The sequence below is a fragment of the Asterias rubens genome, chromosome 10 (genome assembly GCF_902459465.1).
Source record: "Asterias rubens chromosome 10, eAstRub1.3, whole genome shotgun sequence".
Taxonomy (NCBI): Eukaryota; Metazoa; Echinodermata; class Asteroidea; order Forcipulatida; family Asteriidae; genus Asterias; species Asterias rubens.
In genome coordinates, this window is record NC_047071.1 from 12,465,840 (window position 1) to 12,481,728 (window position 15,889).

General features: G+C 39.4%; 1 protein-coding gene across 1 annotated transcript; it reads left to right on the forward strand.

Moving 5' to 3' along the window:
- The first annotated feature begins 4,322 nt into the window (after positions 1-4,322).
- Positions 4,323-13,755, forward strand: LOC117296062 (deleted in malignant brain tumors 1 protein-like). Its single transcript, XM_033778929.1, has 7 exons — positions 4,323-4,617; positions 6,896-7,219; positions 10,161-10,529; positions 10,772-11,140; positions 12,015-12,163; positions 12,770-12,968; positions 13,432-13,755. The coding sequence occupies exons 1-7, from the start codon at positions 4,554-4,556 to the stop codon at positions 13,506-13,508; spliced, it is 1,551 nt and encodes a 516-aa protein (XP_033634820.1). The 5' UTR covers positions 4,323-4,553; the 3' UTR covers positions 13,509-13,755.
- The last annotated feature ends 2,134 nt before the right edge of the window (positions 13,756-15,889 follow it).

Genomic DNA, 15,889 nt, shown 5'->3' on the forward strand with positions numbered 1-15,889 from the left:
GGTTGAAAAATTAAGAAATTTAACCCAACTTTAACCAAACAAGACATTCTTGATTCGTTAACAAGATTTATTATGTTAATCTTGTTGAAATACATTTTTTCTCAATATTTTACAAAATTAAACCACAATCACCTGATAACTGTGGAAGACGAGGCGGTTCACATTAATACTAAAAATATTGTCTAAGACTATACGAAAAATAATTAAGCAATTTTTACGGAAACGGTAAAAAGCTAATCTACATTATTTGTCTACATGACGATTAAATTGTGAATAATAAGTTTACATGACATCATAATAGACTTGTTATAATAAAAACCGCAACAACGCATAACAACTTGTGGTTAACAAACTACGTCACCCTCGAAGCAGACCCATTATTATAACGCAGAAATTTGAAAGATACGTCACTGCAAGTTTACTTGTGCGTTTTTGTGGCTGTACGGCCTGACCAAACACTATTCCAGCCATGTGATTAACCAATGGCCAATTCAACTAAAACAGTTATTGGTTAAGACCGCGAAAACGCATCCCAGATAGCATTTGGGCCTGTTAGCGCGTTCATGTCACATCCTTTCAGATAAATACAGGGGACCGGTCTAACCTACCATTGGCTGAAACTCGTGGCGAGTATTAAGCCTACGTGTGCCATTTCAAAATGGTTGCCTTTGATTGCGGTAAAGGAGCTGGGTCTATACATTATGCACACCATTATTTTAATCAGGATGTTATCATGCTTTAATGGTGCGTTCGTATTGGACTTCTTGTCCATGTTAAGTTTACGTGTATGGCAATAATTTACCACAGGTAAGTTACCGGTGGTTCGCATTTTTGGAGTTAATATCGGTAAGTTAACCATTATTTTTTAATGCGGACGCGGAGCAAAGACAAAGAATACTATACATAATACAAAATAACGTACCCGTATTGATCAGCGTTGAGTAGAATAAATCACACTGAGACAGGCTTTTCCGATTGCCTTTGTATCCAGGCCATGAGATAAGAATATAAATTGCATAAGATCAGTGACTTATTGACATGATTATTAAAAAAAAGTATTTGCCGGTCACACCCTTGTCACACGAAGTTGTGTGCTTTACTTTCAGATGCTCGATTTCGAGACTTCAAAATCTAATTCTGAGGTCTCGAAATCAAATTCGTGGAAAAGTACTTCTTTCTCGAAAACCACGTCACTTCATCAGAGGGAGCCGTTTCTCACCATGTGTTATACTATCAACAGCTCTCCATTGCTCGTTACCAAGTAAGTTTTTATGTTAACAATTACTTTGAGTAATTTATACCATTAGTGTCCACTCTGCCTTTAAAGGCAGTGGACACTATTGGTAATTGTCAAAGACTAGCCTTCACAGTTGGTGTATCTCAACACATGCATAACATAATAAACCTGTGAAAATTTGAGCTCAATCGGTAATCGAACTTCCGAGATAATAATGATAAAGAAAAAAACACCCTTGTCACATGAAGTTGTATGCGTTTAGATGGTTGATTTCGAGACCTCAAGTTCTAAATCTGAGGTCTCGAAATCAAATTCGTGGAAAATTACTTCTTTCTCGAAAACCATGTCACTTTAGAGGGAGCCGTTTCTCACAATGTTTTATATCATTAACCTCTACCCATTACTCGTCACCAAGAAAAGTTTTATGCTAATAATTATTTTGAGTAATTACCAATTGTGTCCACTGCCTTTAACACAATACAGACTTATCATGACTGTTATACGAGGACGATGATTAATAATAATGTCCGTGTGCAAGGATCGATTCCCTCAACATAATGTAGAGACCAATTATTTCATGCAATGCGAAACAACACAGAATAAACTCCATCGGGTTGCATGGCTGTTTTGTCTGTGTATGGATTTATTTATTCATGAATATCCAGGGACCAAGACCTTGGCCTATTTTCATGAGGCTGTTTGGGTGTGAGCAGCAGCATTATTCACCCATACTGTAATCCTTCGGCATAATGTGCAATAATTCACCGCAGGAACTCGCTCAGGAATTACCTATACACGGGTTACACTTCCACACGAGTGCATTGAATCAGACCGTAGTCACACCGATACTTAATATTCAACTCAACTCACATTTATTTCCATACCAAATGAAAAGGCAAATCATGAGGAAGCATAAGGAATTACCAACAAGATGTGAGAAGTGAAAGTACTGTTGGTGCGGAAGCGACTTATGGGAGACTAAGCTTTTGAAGAGATGCATTTTGATGGACTCATGCAATGCAGAATAATCTATACTTAGCCGACGGATGAGAGCGACCTAATTAATATTCTTCGATGGCAGGGCCAAACCACAGCAGGCAAGCCATACCCCAAATAAAGCGATACCTCAGGCAAGCCTCGACACAGAGAGCCTTACCCCGGTGAAGCCAAACCCAAAGAGAGCCACCCCAGGCAAGCCAAACCCCAAGAAAGCCATAGCCTAGGCAAGCAAAAGCCCAAGCAAGCAAAGAAACCCATACCCAAGGCATGCCAATACCCACAACGAAAGCAATAGCCTAGCAAGCCAAACCCCAAGAAAGCCATACACAGGCAAGCCAAAGTCTTAGAAAGCCGTCCCAGGCAAGCCATGCCCTAGGCATACACAAACAAGCCTTCCCATAATAAGACATACCCCCAATGCAGGCAAGCCATATCCGAGCAAGCAATACCCCAGGCAATACCACAAGCAAGCCATACCAAAAGCAAGTCTTACCCGAGCAAGCGATACACCAAGCAACTCCAAGCAATACCCCAGGCAAACCATACCCAAAGAAAGTCATACCCATGCAGGCAAGTCATTCCTAAGGCAAGCCAGTCCCCATTAAGCCATGAAAGCCATAGCCCAAGCAAGACAAACCATTACAGCAAGTCACTCCAAGCAACTCCAAGCTACCGCAGGCAAGCCACACCCAAAGAAAGTCAAAACCAGAGGCAAGTCAAACCCCAGGCAAGCCATAACCAAGCAAGCCACACCAGGCAAACCGTACCCCCAAAAAGTCAACCACCAGCCAAGCCGAAGCCCATGCAGGCAAAAGCCATTAGATTTTTTGAATCAAACAATTTGCAAAAAGTGTGAAGGTGCAAAGCAACTGAAATGGGGATACAAATTCAAAGAGTTGGACATGCACAAATAATTAACATCTTCCTTATACAGTCATGTACATAAAACAGAAGTGTTATACACAACATTCTGAAATAGTATAACTATCCTTTTTTGTGGCCTCAAGTCGGGTGAGGGATTCAGTGAAAACACAAGACTAAATCACAAGACAAAAAGCAAAGCAGTATCATAAAAACGTCTACAGCATTATCATAATGATGTTGAGCCTTTGTCATAAATCAGGTCTGGCCTATATACATACAAAAACGATCAAAGGAACCCCTGAGTTCAAATGCATAATAATCCGAGGGTGAGATTATTTCCGTAGGGTGGCATGTGACATTTTCACACATCAGCACTGGTTATAATGGATTGAAGGAGCAGTATGACAACTATGTGTTCTATATTCTGTATTATTATTTTTTTCGTTCTACATATTTTGTTTTATTACCATGGATTTTTAGTATTTTGAATTTTAAAGTGTTGAGTTGGTCTAAGTTTGAATAAAACAAATCCGTTCTAGAAACCCCACCCCCTAAACAACAAAAGGTGGTTTTGTTTGTACGGTTGGTCTGAATTTGAACATGATCACCACAAGGAAATCGTTGTTTACTATTTAACGGACTACTGCAAAATGGCTTGCATGTGCTCAGTTTATTTCCATCCGTAAACCCCCACCAAACACTCGCGCTTTCAAACACAAAATGAAGTATACAACTTGATGTTCGTGGCTAGCAGGCCCATTATTTTGTGTCAAAAAAAAAAAAATAACGAAAACGTATGGTATGGGTAGTATTTTGGTTTGACAAAAAAAATCACCATAATAAAACACATCACACGCGCTTACACACACCCAAAGTTTCTTTGTTTTCCTTCAAATTACATCTTTTTTTCCTAAATTTTCCCCGTACTTAACATCCTCCCGTAATACTCTACACAACAAAAATACTTATAGAGCACCCCTACGTCTTTAGATATACCCCTGTATGGAGACCTTAGCTTCTTGTCCCTTGTTTTGTTTTTTCTTGCCCTTTGTCTCTACATCGGAACCAAATAAATGAACACAAACCATCGCAAACCGAACAATTTGGAAAATTATTTAAATATTTGAAAGGATTCCTTTAAACTGCTGCTCTATGTGTTTTGTGTTCGACCTTCCAGTTCCAGACCGTAATAAAGGCTACAAGCAATAGCCCTAACCGTCATAGGAGTAAAACACACTATACATTTGGGTGTCCTTCACAGTTGCTGGATCGCCACATCATTGAGTCGCATAGGCCACAAGCAATAGCCCTAATCATAGGAATAAGAACAAATTTCACATTTTGTGGGTGTGTTTTACCGGATCGCCACATCACTCGCTATCATCTCACTGGGTGTGGTCTAAAAGGAGTAGCTTAATAGTTCCAATTGTTCATCACAAGAAGGTCTACAAGAATGATGCTGTGGACTGCTTCGTTGATGTTGGCCTTGATGCTTGGTGTGACAAATGGAGACCAAGGTATTAGGGATTTATATTCTTATAAAAAAAAAATTCAAAATTGTAGCTTTTCTTTGCTGGCAGATTTTTCCAGGCCATATTCAATAACATTATAAAGCACAGTTGGAGGAATGAATATAGATTGATATATAGCATACTTAAGCATGAAATTAATGAATTTTTAATGGTATGCATTTTGTCTTTGTGTGGAATTTTTTGCAGCATCGACTGATGATAATTTCTTTTTTGAGAAATTATTCCCCATAAAAAAAAAACGCAGCAAAAAAATGGACGTTAGTCATTGTCAATAATGTTATTGCATGTTGTATTGAGGTATTAACCGACTCGGGTTTTCCGGATTATATATTCTGTGTATTCAGTATTGCCGTGTCAGTGCATTTAATGTTTTATTATTCTCATTTTTATTTCCATGTCAAAAAGTTGTTAGGCATTACTGAATCACCATTTTGATTTGTTTGCAACACATGCTAGTAAATATTCTCAGTTTTATATTATAAATTGTCATTCAGTTGGAATCTCAAGCTTGAGACCTGTCATTTTTGTGAATTTGGTAAGAACAAATTATTAATGCAACTGAGATTTGCCATGTTTCATTTAGTGTAGGTCTGTTCTGACAGTCATTTTAGCATAATATTGTCAACCTGCTTAAAGGCAGTGGACACTATTGGTAATTACTCAAAATAATTATTAGCATTAAACCTTACTTGGTAACAAGTAATGGGGAGCTGTTGATAGTATAACACATTGTGAGAAACGGCTCCCTCTGAAGTAAAGTAATTTTTGAGAAAGAAGTAATTTTCCACGAATTTGATTTCGAGATCTCAGAATTAGATTTTGAGGTCTCGAAATCAGGCATCTGAAAGCACACAACTTCGTGTGACAAGGGTGTTTTTTCTTTCCTAGTTATCTCGCAACTTCGACGACTAATTGAGCTCAAGTTTTCAAAGGTTTGTTATTTTATGCATGTGTTGAGATACACCTAGTAAGAAGACTGGTCTTTGACAATTACCAGTGTCCAGTGTCTTTAAGAGTGAGTGTCTTGTTAAAAAGATAGTTAAATAAATTAGTAATTGTTGTCAAAGTTATGCTGATTATTATATCAAGAAAGATAATGAAAAAAAGAAAAAAAAGAAAAGAAAGAAAAAAAACCACTGGTACAAGTTTCGGCTGAATACAGTGTGGGGTCTGCGTTATTGCTTAGAAAACAGCAAAAAACTGTCTTGATATTAACACACGAACGTCGAATCCTTCCACGTTAATAGCGAACTGACAGCGGGTACCAACATCGTCTCTGGTCGCAGCTTTTACAAATGGTTCACGTGTGAATCGTTCCTTATATATTTTTCATATCGATTTTGGGCGAACAATATCAAATCGTATAATACTTTGAAGGGAATCCTTTCTTAAAGGCACCGGACACCTTTGTCAAAGACCAGTCTCATTTGGTGTATCTCAACATTATGCATAAAAATAACAAACCTGTGAAAAAATTGAACTCAACTGGTCGTCGAAATTGCGTGAGGATATTATGGAATATGAGAACTTCTCTTGTCGCACAAGTTGTGTGCTTTAAGATGCTTGATTTCGAGACCTCAGCTGTGGTCTCGAAATAATTCAAGTTATTTTATTTTAGTGAGAAATTACTTCTCTCTCAAAAACTATGTTACTTCAGAGGGAGCCATTTCTCACAATGTTTTATACTATCAACAGCTTTCTATTGCTCTTTACCAAGTAAAGTTTTTTATGATAACAATTATTTTTAGCAATTACCAACAGTGTCCAATGCCTTTAAATAGTTTAAAGTTGCACTTTGTTGTGAATTATGCATATGACAATGCTTCTTAGCGCTATTCTGTTTTGGGAGAAACTAATTCTATTGTGAGCTTCCTAAACTGGCTTCTTGGTATTAGAAGCATGTAGAAATTGCATTGAACTATAGCTTTTATTTTGAGGCAAATTTTCCCCATTTATATGACACCCATAATGATTGGAAATGTATATACTCTGACCATTATGGGATTGCCGATGTTTTTCCAATGGAACCCATAATAAAATGGGAAAATCCCAACATCTCACACCATATGGGTAGGTAGGCTCTGGCCCATTTGATGCAGATATTTCCCATTACGGGGCCCATAAGGCATTGCTAAACCTGGGTCATCTTGCAAAACAATGAAGTAGTGCTATTCAAAGAAAAGTGTATTGCCATCCATAGGAATATAAATTTAAGCACAGCTTCTTGCATGTAACTAACATTTTTATCACTTGATTGTTTTAGATTTTGATGTGCGTGTGACTGGTGGTGGCAAAACGGGCCGAGTCGAGGTGTACTACAACAACGTGTGGGGCGTCGTGTGCAAGGAGGGTTGGGACTTCTACGACGCCCTGGTCGTCTGTAGACAATTGGGGTACGAGTGGGTTGCCTCAGGATGGTCTGATGTTCAAGCATCAATCGGTTCCGAGACGGCGTTGCTTAGTGGTGTGCAGTGTGATGGGACGGAGACCAATCTAGATTTGTGCTCTGGCAACGGCTGGGCGGAATACTCGTGTACAGCTGATGCCCCTGCAACTGTTGCGTGTTATGACTTGGCTGAAGTTGACGGTTTGTACACACTTTTGTTTCGGATTAAAAAAAGGCAATTTGCGTTTTTGACAGAAAAAAACCCTTACAGCCTTGTATACGTTGAAAGATTCACATTTAAAGATTCTGGCTGTGAGATTAGTTTATAGCGTCATATGATAATGTATTACTTTACTGGAAATATCACGGGAAAGTGCCAGAGTATGGCCACAAAAACTCGGAAAGTACATCCTTTCAGTTAGCGAGTGTATTTACAATGACTTATTTGGGTAATTAAACTTAAAGGATGAGCAGTTAATTTGACTGGGGTATTCAGCAGAGACACTGGTTTGTACATGATCTAATAAGTCCAGTGTTTGGAAAAGCAATAACATGAAGATGACAGGTGTAAGTTGTCAGACAAAAAGGATGCTTCCTTTTAGCCTCACATGAGCCGAGCGAACGCGAAGCATCTGTTCAGCAGTACAATAAGACATGTTAGTCTGGTATACAGTTTGTTTATTCTTATAAATTACTATAGTTTTAACCTTCAATCAAATGGAAATATAAACAAATGATTAGTGTTTTTTTTGTTATATAATATAGATAATATTGTTTATTCCTTTTATTTTAAGGGAATATCAAATTAATGTACATGTGTCCTTTATATCAACGAAATCCATCCTAGGTACAGATTTTGATTTGATCATGTAGGAAATCGAAGATCATGATGACATTCTATTAAATGTACTGGCAGGCAAGATAAATGTCATTTCCACAATGTCAAAAATTTCTAAAACACAACCGCTATTAAAGGCACTGGACACCAGTGATAATTGTCAAAGACCATGCGATTTCACTTAGTGTATCCCAACATATGCATGAAATATCAATCTGTGAAAATTCTTTTGATTCAATTGGTCATCGAAGTTGCAAGAGAATAACTACAAAAGGAAAACACATTTTGGCACAAATATTGTGCTTTCATATGCCTAAAAAAGGCTACAGGCCGGAAGTCTTTTAATATTTAAGTTCGAAATAACCTCTTTCTAAAAAACTACATACTTCAGAGGGAGCCGTTTTTCACGATGTTTTTACTATCAACAGCTCTCCATTACTCTTTACCAATAAAGTTGTTATGCCCCCAGTATAACTATTTCAAAAATAGTTACTAAATGCGTCAATCCAGTGCCTTTAAAATAAATCCAGAGATTTGCGCTTTTCGTATACCAAGGTTGATCCCAGCCCCCCCCCCCCGCCGAGCCGTTACAAATTGTAGGCTTCATCAGGCAGAATTTACGTAGTTCTTGTGACATAGAGCAAGAGTAATGGCACATATGAGTCAGTCAGTAAACATAGAGCATAGTCAATATCTTTGCAGAAACCAAAAATTTTAATTTTCAACACTTTAGTTTTTTTTAAACAAACAGTTCATACATTACAAGAGGCCCCTGATATATAAATAATGCGTTATGGACACGAGACGCTAAGTATGTAGGTTCAGTCTTATCTATTGTTTTGTTGTCAATGTCTAATTGGAAAGCAAAATAACAAGCGATACATTAAAGGCACGAGGGCTCCCTCTGAAGTGAAGTAGTTTTCGAGAAAGACTGAAGTATTTTTCCACGAGTTTAATTTCGTGACCTCAGATTTAGAATTCGAGGTCTCGATATCAAGCATCTGACAAGTTTTTTGTTGTTCTTACTCTGCATATGTTGAGATACATCAAGTGAGGAAACTTGTCTTTGACACCTACCAATAGTGTCCAGTGTCCTTAAGCCGTTCAGTTGTTTTAAGGCAGTAGACACTATTGGTAATTACTAAAAATAATTATTAGCATAAAACCTGTCTTGATGACGAGTAATGGGGAGAGGTTGATGGTATAAAACATTGAGAGAAACGGCTCCCTCTGAAGTGCCATAGTTTTCGAAAGAAGTAATTTTCCACGAATTTGATTTCGAGACTTCAGATTTAGAACTTGAGGTCTCGAAATCAACCATCTAAACGCACACAACTTCGTGTGACAAGGGTGTTTTTTTTCTTTCATTATTATCTCGCAACTTCGATGACCGATTGAGCTCAAATTTTCACAGGTTTGTTATTTTATGCATATGTTGAGGTACACCTTTAAGTCGTTCAGTTGTTTTAATCTTAAATAAATGTAGATAGTCCGCTCTGCAGTGGGCGCTTGCGCTGTTGGATGTTGAATAAAAAAACAATAAAATAAATGAAATAATATACCACAAAAAACCTTTGGAAATTTAATTTCAAAAGGTGTTAGCTTCAGAAAGTCTGGAGGGGAAGAATAATCTGTTTTTGGAATGCACAATCTGAGAAACTTTTCATGTTTCATGCATGCAACGTTTTATTAGATTAATCATTTGTGAATCCCTTTCTTTAACACCACATACATTCTTTAGAAAGTTATCGTTTTTCAAAATGCTATATAGACATAATCTGCAGTGCAGTGCTTTTTACCAATTAAATTTTGTTATCGTAAATAAATAATTGTGGACTATTACAAATTGCACACACTGGCTTAAAAGGCAGTCGACACTAATGGTAATTACTCAAAATAATTATCAGCATGAAACCTTATTTGGTAATGAGTAATGGGGAGAGGTTGATGGTAGAAAACATTGTGAGAAAAGGCTCCCTCTGAAGTGGAGCAGTTTTTGAGAAAGAAGTAGTTTTCCACGAATTTGATTTCTGGACCTCAGATTTAGAATTTGGGGCCTCAAAATCAAACAGCTGAAAGCACACAACTACGTGTGACAAAGGTGTTTTTTCTCTTTCATTATTAAGCTCGAATTTTCACGTCACTACGTCACTTAAGAGGGAGATTTTTCTAACAATGTTTTATACTATCAACCTCTCCCCATTACTCGTAATCAAGAAAAGTTTTATGATAATAATTATTTTGAGTAATTACCAATAGTGTCCACTGCCTTTATTACCGTAACCAATATATTAACGACCTTAGGTACGACCACGTCAACCTACCTACTCAATGGTGGAAACAAGGCAGAGGGAAAGGTCTTGATGAAATTACAACCCGGGGTAACAGACGCAAAGCCCTACATTTTATGCGACGACAGCTGGGACAAGGAGAACGCTGATGTGATTTGCCGCCAAGCAGGATATCACTCCGCGGTCATGGCAACGTCATCGTCTTACTTCGGGGTACACGACCCGGAAGATGAAGCCAACTTTGGAGGTGTGGAATTTCTGGCCGACCGAATCAACTGCGAGGGTAGCGAGAGGAACGTCGTGGTGTGCCCCGCTGATGATCTGCCGGACGGGGAGTGCGACACGGGGCACGAGGCTGGAGTCAGCTGTAACCGAATCGAAGGTACGGTGATCAATGAGTACCCAATACAAACAAACAACCATCCATCGAATTCATTATGGTTGTTATCCGCAATAAAAAACCACTGACGATTCATCGCATTATCGGTTATTTTTTTTCCGTATTGAGCTTATTACCTATACAGATAATAGAGAGCGTTGCGGAATTCAAATTTTGGATAGATTTTGTGGCAAACTTTTTTGTTCATTAGTTATTATTATTCTTTATTGGCGTTACGATTACAGAGCCTGAAGATTTCCAGCTTCGACTTGCCGATGGCGGGTCGGCAATAGAGGGGAGAGTCGAAGTCTTCATTAACGGAGAATGGGGAAGTATCTGCAAGACCAACGCAAGCTCCGATGTCAAACTGAGCTACGAGGAGACCAACGTCATCTGCCAGCAGGCCGGGCAGGGATACGGCGTGGAGTCCCCCACGGACAATCGCTTCGGACTTAGCTCTCTCCAGCCGGTCATGGTCGGTGATTTCGACTGTTACGGAGGGGAACCTTCTTTTGCCCAGTGTTTCATCAATGCTACTGGGACGACACCGGAGGAGTGTAGTGGCAGTTCGGATCGGTATGAGGTCAGTGTCATCTGCAGTGGTCTGGTAGAGGGTAAGTTACAGTTATTTTAGACTTGGTTCCAAGTCTTTGATCGTGGCTTTTTAGTCGTCCTGCCCTGGCAGCCACTACAACTTCATGTGATCAACTTTCGTAATTTATCCTTAGATTGCGAGTTAGGGCGCGTGAAAGCTAATAATGTGGTGGCGTTTTTTGTGGCTGAGATGGAGCAGAATAACCGCAAGTATGTTGAAGTATGAGTACTGTTAATTTACACTAGTATCATGTTATGGTTAACAAGGTGCTTTGACGCAATATACAGCCAATCAAACCGGGAACAACGGGTCAAACCCATTCTGTTACGATAAGTGCAATTGGTTCTTGTACGTGCAATCACAACACACGGCACCGTGGCTTTACGGCCCATCCGAAGGACGAAGCAATAATATTAAGTGTCTTCAAGTTGCTTAAAGGCAGTGGACACCCTTTGGGTAATTACTCCAAATATTTATCAGCATGAAACCTTACTTGGTAACGAGCAATGGAGAGATGTTGATATTATAAAACATTGTGAGAACAACTCCCTCTGAAGTAACGTAGTTTTCGAGAAAGAAGTAATTTTCCACGAATTTGATTTCGAGACCTCAGAATTAGATTTTGAAGTCTCGAAATCAAGCATCTGAAAGCACACAACTTCGCGTGACAGGGGTGTTTTTTCTTTCATTATTATCTCGCAACTCCGACGACCAATTGAGCTTAAAGTTTCACAGGTTTGTTATTTTATGCATAAGTTGGGATACACCAAGTATGAGAAGACTGGTCGTTGACAATTACCAAATGTGTCCAGTGTCTTTATGGGCACGGGTGTCAAGACAGGGACTTGAACCCACACTCTGCTAATCACTCCCTCTTCTCGCTCCCGATATAGCTTCTCGTCAGCCCATCAAGCAGGACGGAAACGTTTTGTTGATCTACCAGGATGGACGATGGCGAACAGTGTGCAACAAGGATTGGACCATGGCCAACGCTGAAGTCGCATGCAGGGAGCTTGGAATGGGACCACCCGATACAGCACAGGTAATATTAGACGAAACTTATTTTTCTAATTGTTCTTAAATTATCTAGGACACTGACCGTTTTGGTACACTACCGAAACTTGGGCGTTTATTTGACACAATTATAATACATGCCCTGGAAGGGAGGGCACATCTTTTTGGATGATAGTTTGTTTGTTTTTGCTTTTGCCCTCCTCTGGCCTCTGCTTGTTATTATAGTTGTTGTCCAAAGAATTAAAAAAATGCCAACAAATAACAACAATTTACACCGTAGGGTGTTAACATAACATTATTATATTCAGAGGATCGAATGGAGGAGGGGAGGAGGAGGGGATGAGGAGGAGGAGCAGCAGCAACAACCACAACATCAACAGCAACAGCAACAACAACAGCAACAGCAACGGCAAAAGCAAACAAAACCACGACGACCACCACCATCACCCTCACCTCTCCTGAATGCGATCAATGCATACCTCATCCTGACTTGCAAAGTTGCAAATCTTGCAACCTGTTTTATCGATAGGGTTTATATTCGTCTGAAATTTTACAACGATGAAGAATTTAGGTAATTTTTCTTGTAATGATTATCTATTGTTGAAAATAGCTGTTATTTTGTGACTAACTTCAGATTGAAAGTAACGAGACGAAAGGAGGCCCGATTTTTGTCCAGACTTTGTCCTGTCAAGGAGATGAAGAAACCTTGGACAGCTGCGAAAAAAGTGAACAGGGGGCCCTCTCGTGTTACCATCGCATGGACGTGGCGATAGCATGCACTCCTCTGCCACCGATGACTACGCCGGTCGCTACGCCGGTCACTAAAGAAAACGGTTTGTTCCTTTGAAATAATTTTCCACCACGGTATCACGATTGGCGATATGTTTACACTGTATCACGTTTTCCCTGGGCTCTCAAATAATGTATATCTGTAATATTTTGAGGGCCTACAAAATATTAATGAGGCCGCTCTTTGTTTTCTTATCAAGTAAATCCATTGTTCTCAGCCATGTGCAATTTGCTCGGCCCCAGCGCCTGCGTTAATTGAAGGCAGTGGGATGGGCAAACGTATCGAACTCTCATTGATTATTGCTCAGTCCCATCATGTGTCCATCACATTCACATCACTCTCTCTGCAAGTATGACGTACTTCCTGAACAAGAACCTGTCCTGGATAGACCTGACGGCTGGGGCCGAGCGAACATGTGCGCTTGCTCATGACACATGGTAAGTCTGCTGCCACCCAGCGTTGTCCTCAATATGCTTCTAATTTTTGTTTGTATGTTTTGCACACAGGAGGACTTGCTGTCACATCAGATTCTGCTTCGCTCGTCTTTGCTATTTTGACGGCTGCGTACGGCGTTTTCAACTAAGTAGCTCAGATCAGGGTCGAATTAGAGTTACGATTGATCTTAACTGCAAATCGTCGTAGTTTCTTAAGTGAAGTTAATCACTAGGGTAATTTATGTCTTGCGATGAATGTGAAAAATCGAACCCTGCTCTACTTTGGAATTATCCATGTATGGTTTCACAATCTAGTTTAAAGACACTGTACACTATTGGTAATGTAACCAAGTGGCAAGGAACACAATAATAAAGAACCGGTTTTGGAAAACTCCAGATGTAATTGAAACAGTGGTTTATTTGAGATGAAACAAAGCAAAACTATAATACAACAAATTAGGAAGGCTATGGGGCAAAGAGCCGAAAAATTAAAGTCTATAAGCCATACAAAAAAGGGGCTACCGCAAAATAAATGGGGAATGATGTTGTGCCATTCGCACTCAACAAGTTGTAGGGACGGGTTAAACTACCCAGAGGATTGGACTCAGAGAGAGACATCAAAAGGGATTTATACCACTCAGAAACTTCGTTGGAATGATGTCAGCGGGTTTCGTTGGGATGTGGCATGGAGCAATTATGACATTAATTGCTTGAAGATTTTATACAACTTAATTTAACTAAAGTTGTGAACCAAAAATAACGGCAAGAACGAAAGACTTAGAATACGTCTTGCCGCTGTCGCTTCTTGTGCAGGATCAAGCGCTGCCAGTGCAGTATAGCTCCGCACCACACCCTAAACGCCTCAGCGAACTGGAAGTATTCTTTATAAATTTAACTTACTTATAAGGAAAGGAATTCGGTGAGTAAAAATAACTACGTAAACAAAATGACTGGGTGTTCCAAGTCGGTTTGTTACAGTAATTGTCACACGAAGTTGTGTGCTTTCAGATGCTTGATTTCAAGACCCGAAATCAAATTCCGAGGTCTGGAAATCAAATTCGTGGAAACCACTTCTTTCTCTAAAACAACGTTACTTCAGAGCGAGACGTTTCTCACAGTGTTTTATACTACCAAAAGCTCCCCATTACTCGTTACCGAGTGAGGTTTTATGCTAACAATTATTTTGAGTAATTACCAATAGTATCCACTGCCTTTAACTTATAGTCAGACTAGTGAAGTTAAAGATGCCATTTTGAATGCACCGATCTGAACAGTGTGTAATGAAAAAGAGCAATATCTTTAACTCATCCATGTCTGACAAAGGTTACGATTATCTAATTCTGAAACTGATTGAAATAGTTAGCAAACAAAAAGTGTGTAGGTCTATTCGTACTTAGAGCATCATTGACGATATTATGCAAAGCGACAGTGGTGTTGTTTTTTTTCGAAAAAAAGCTTTTGGATGAACAGATCATATGAAGAAAGTTTTGCACAACAAAAACAAAAGAGGTTGCTTTAGTTTATAGACTTGTCCCCAGTCTTCATCCATATAGCCTTGAACAAGGCTGTATGCGTAGTGTGCCCCCGCACGGCGCGCTGCATGCAGTGCATACACGAACAATGTAATGTACAATGTACATTGTACAGCGAGAACAGTATAGCGAAGTTGTTTATGCATTGTGTGCTATTATGGGGCCCGGGCCGGGGTGCGCTGACAGAATGGGGGACGGCTGGAGCGCCTTGATCAAGGCTATGGTCCACAAACTTTAGGGTGTCAATGTACTAACGTAGAGACAAACGCCATGGGCAGTTCACAACTATCGGACTATTGACTGACAATAAATGACACACAGCTTTGTATAATGCACAAACTAAATGCCAGTTTAGGTAGTTTGTTCTAAAGGCCGGTATCTTGAGGTGTTCAATCATTGACCTCGAAGTATAGACTGGTTACATGTTATCGTAGAGGCCAAATTCAGGCACTGGTATTACGAACCCAACGGTATATGCCCCCTTTCAACACGGTTACCTTAGAAATAACCATAACAAGCATTTTTGAAACCAGCGTCTTGTGTCGATGTCTTGGAAAGCAAATGTTGATGTCTTGCACAAAGCAAATCCCTCTTCCATCACCTGGTAGGGTTTATAAAACTGTCCTGAACATGCTAGAGTCATTCTGAAGAGCCGTTGCCCCTCGACGTACATTGCGCTGGGACACCAACTGTAAAGACACTTGTGGGAGAAACATCTTAATTACATCATGTCTCATCAGGAAAAACCTTGGGAAAGCCCATAATCATGTTATGGTTTTTGAGTGACGTCAGAGGTCACATCGTCTATACTGTAAAGAGAGTTCTGTTTTCGGAGATTGAGATGGTTAATTAATTTGGTTTTCAAATGCATAAGAATTTTTGTAAAAAAGCCGAAGTCGTCAATTAAACTCATGATTGCCTTACCAATAGCTTATGTTCGAGTATTATTTGTGAGCAATAAAAAAAATAGTAAAAAGTATACCGCTGGGGTATTTCCT

Coding starts and splice junctions, on each gene's coding strand:
- LOC117296062 (XM_033778929.1), top strand. CDS start 4,554: ATGATGCTGTGGACTGCTTCGTTGATGTTGGCCTTGATGCTTGGTGTG. Junction 4,618..6,895: donor TGTGACAAATGGAGACCAAG/GTATTAGGGATT, acceptor TGATTGTTTTAG/ATTTTGATGTGCGTGTGACT. Junction 11,141..12,014: donor CTGCAGTGGTCTGGTAGAGG/GTAAGTTACAGT, acceptor CTCCCGATATAG/CTTCTCGTCAGCCCATCAAG.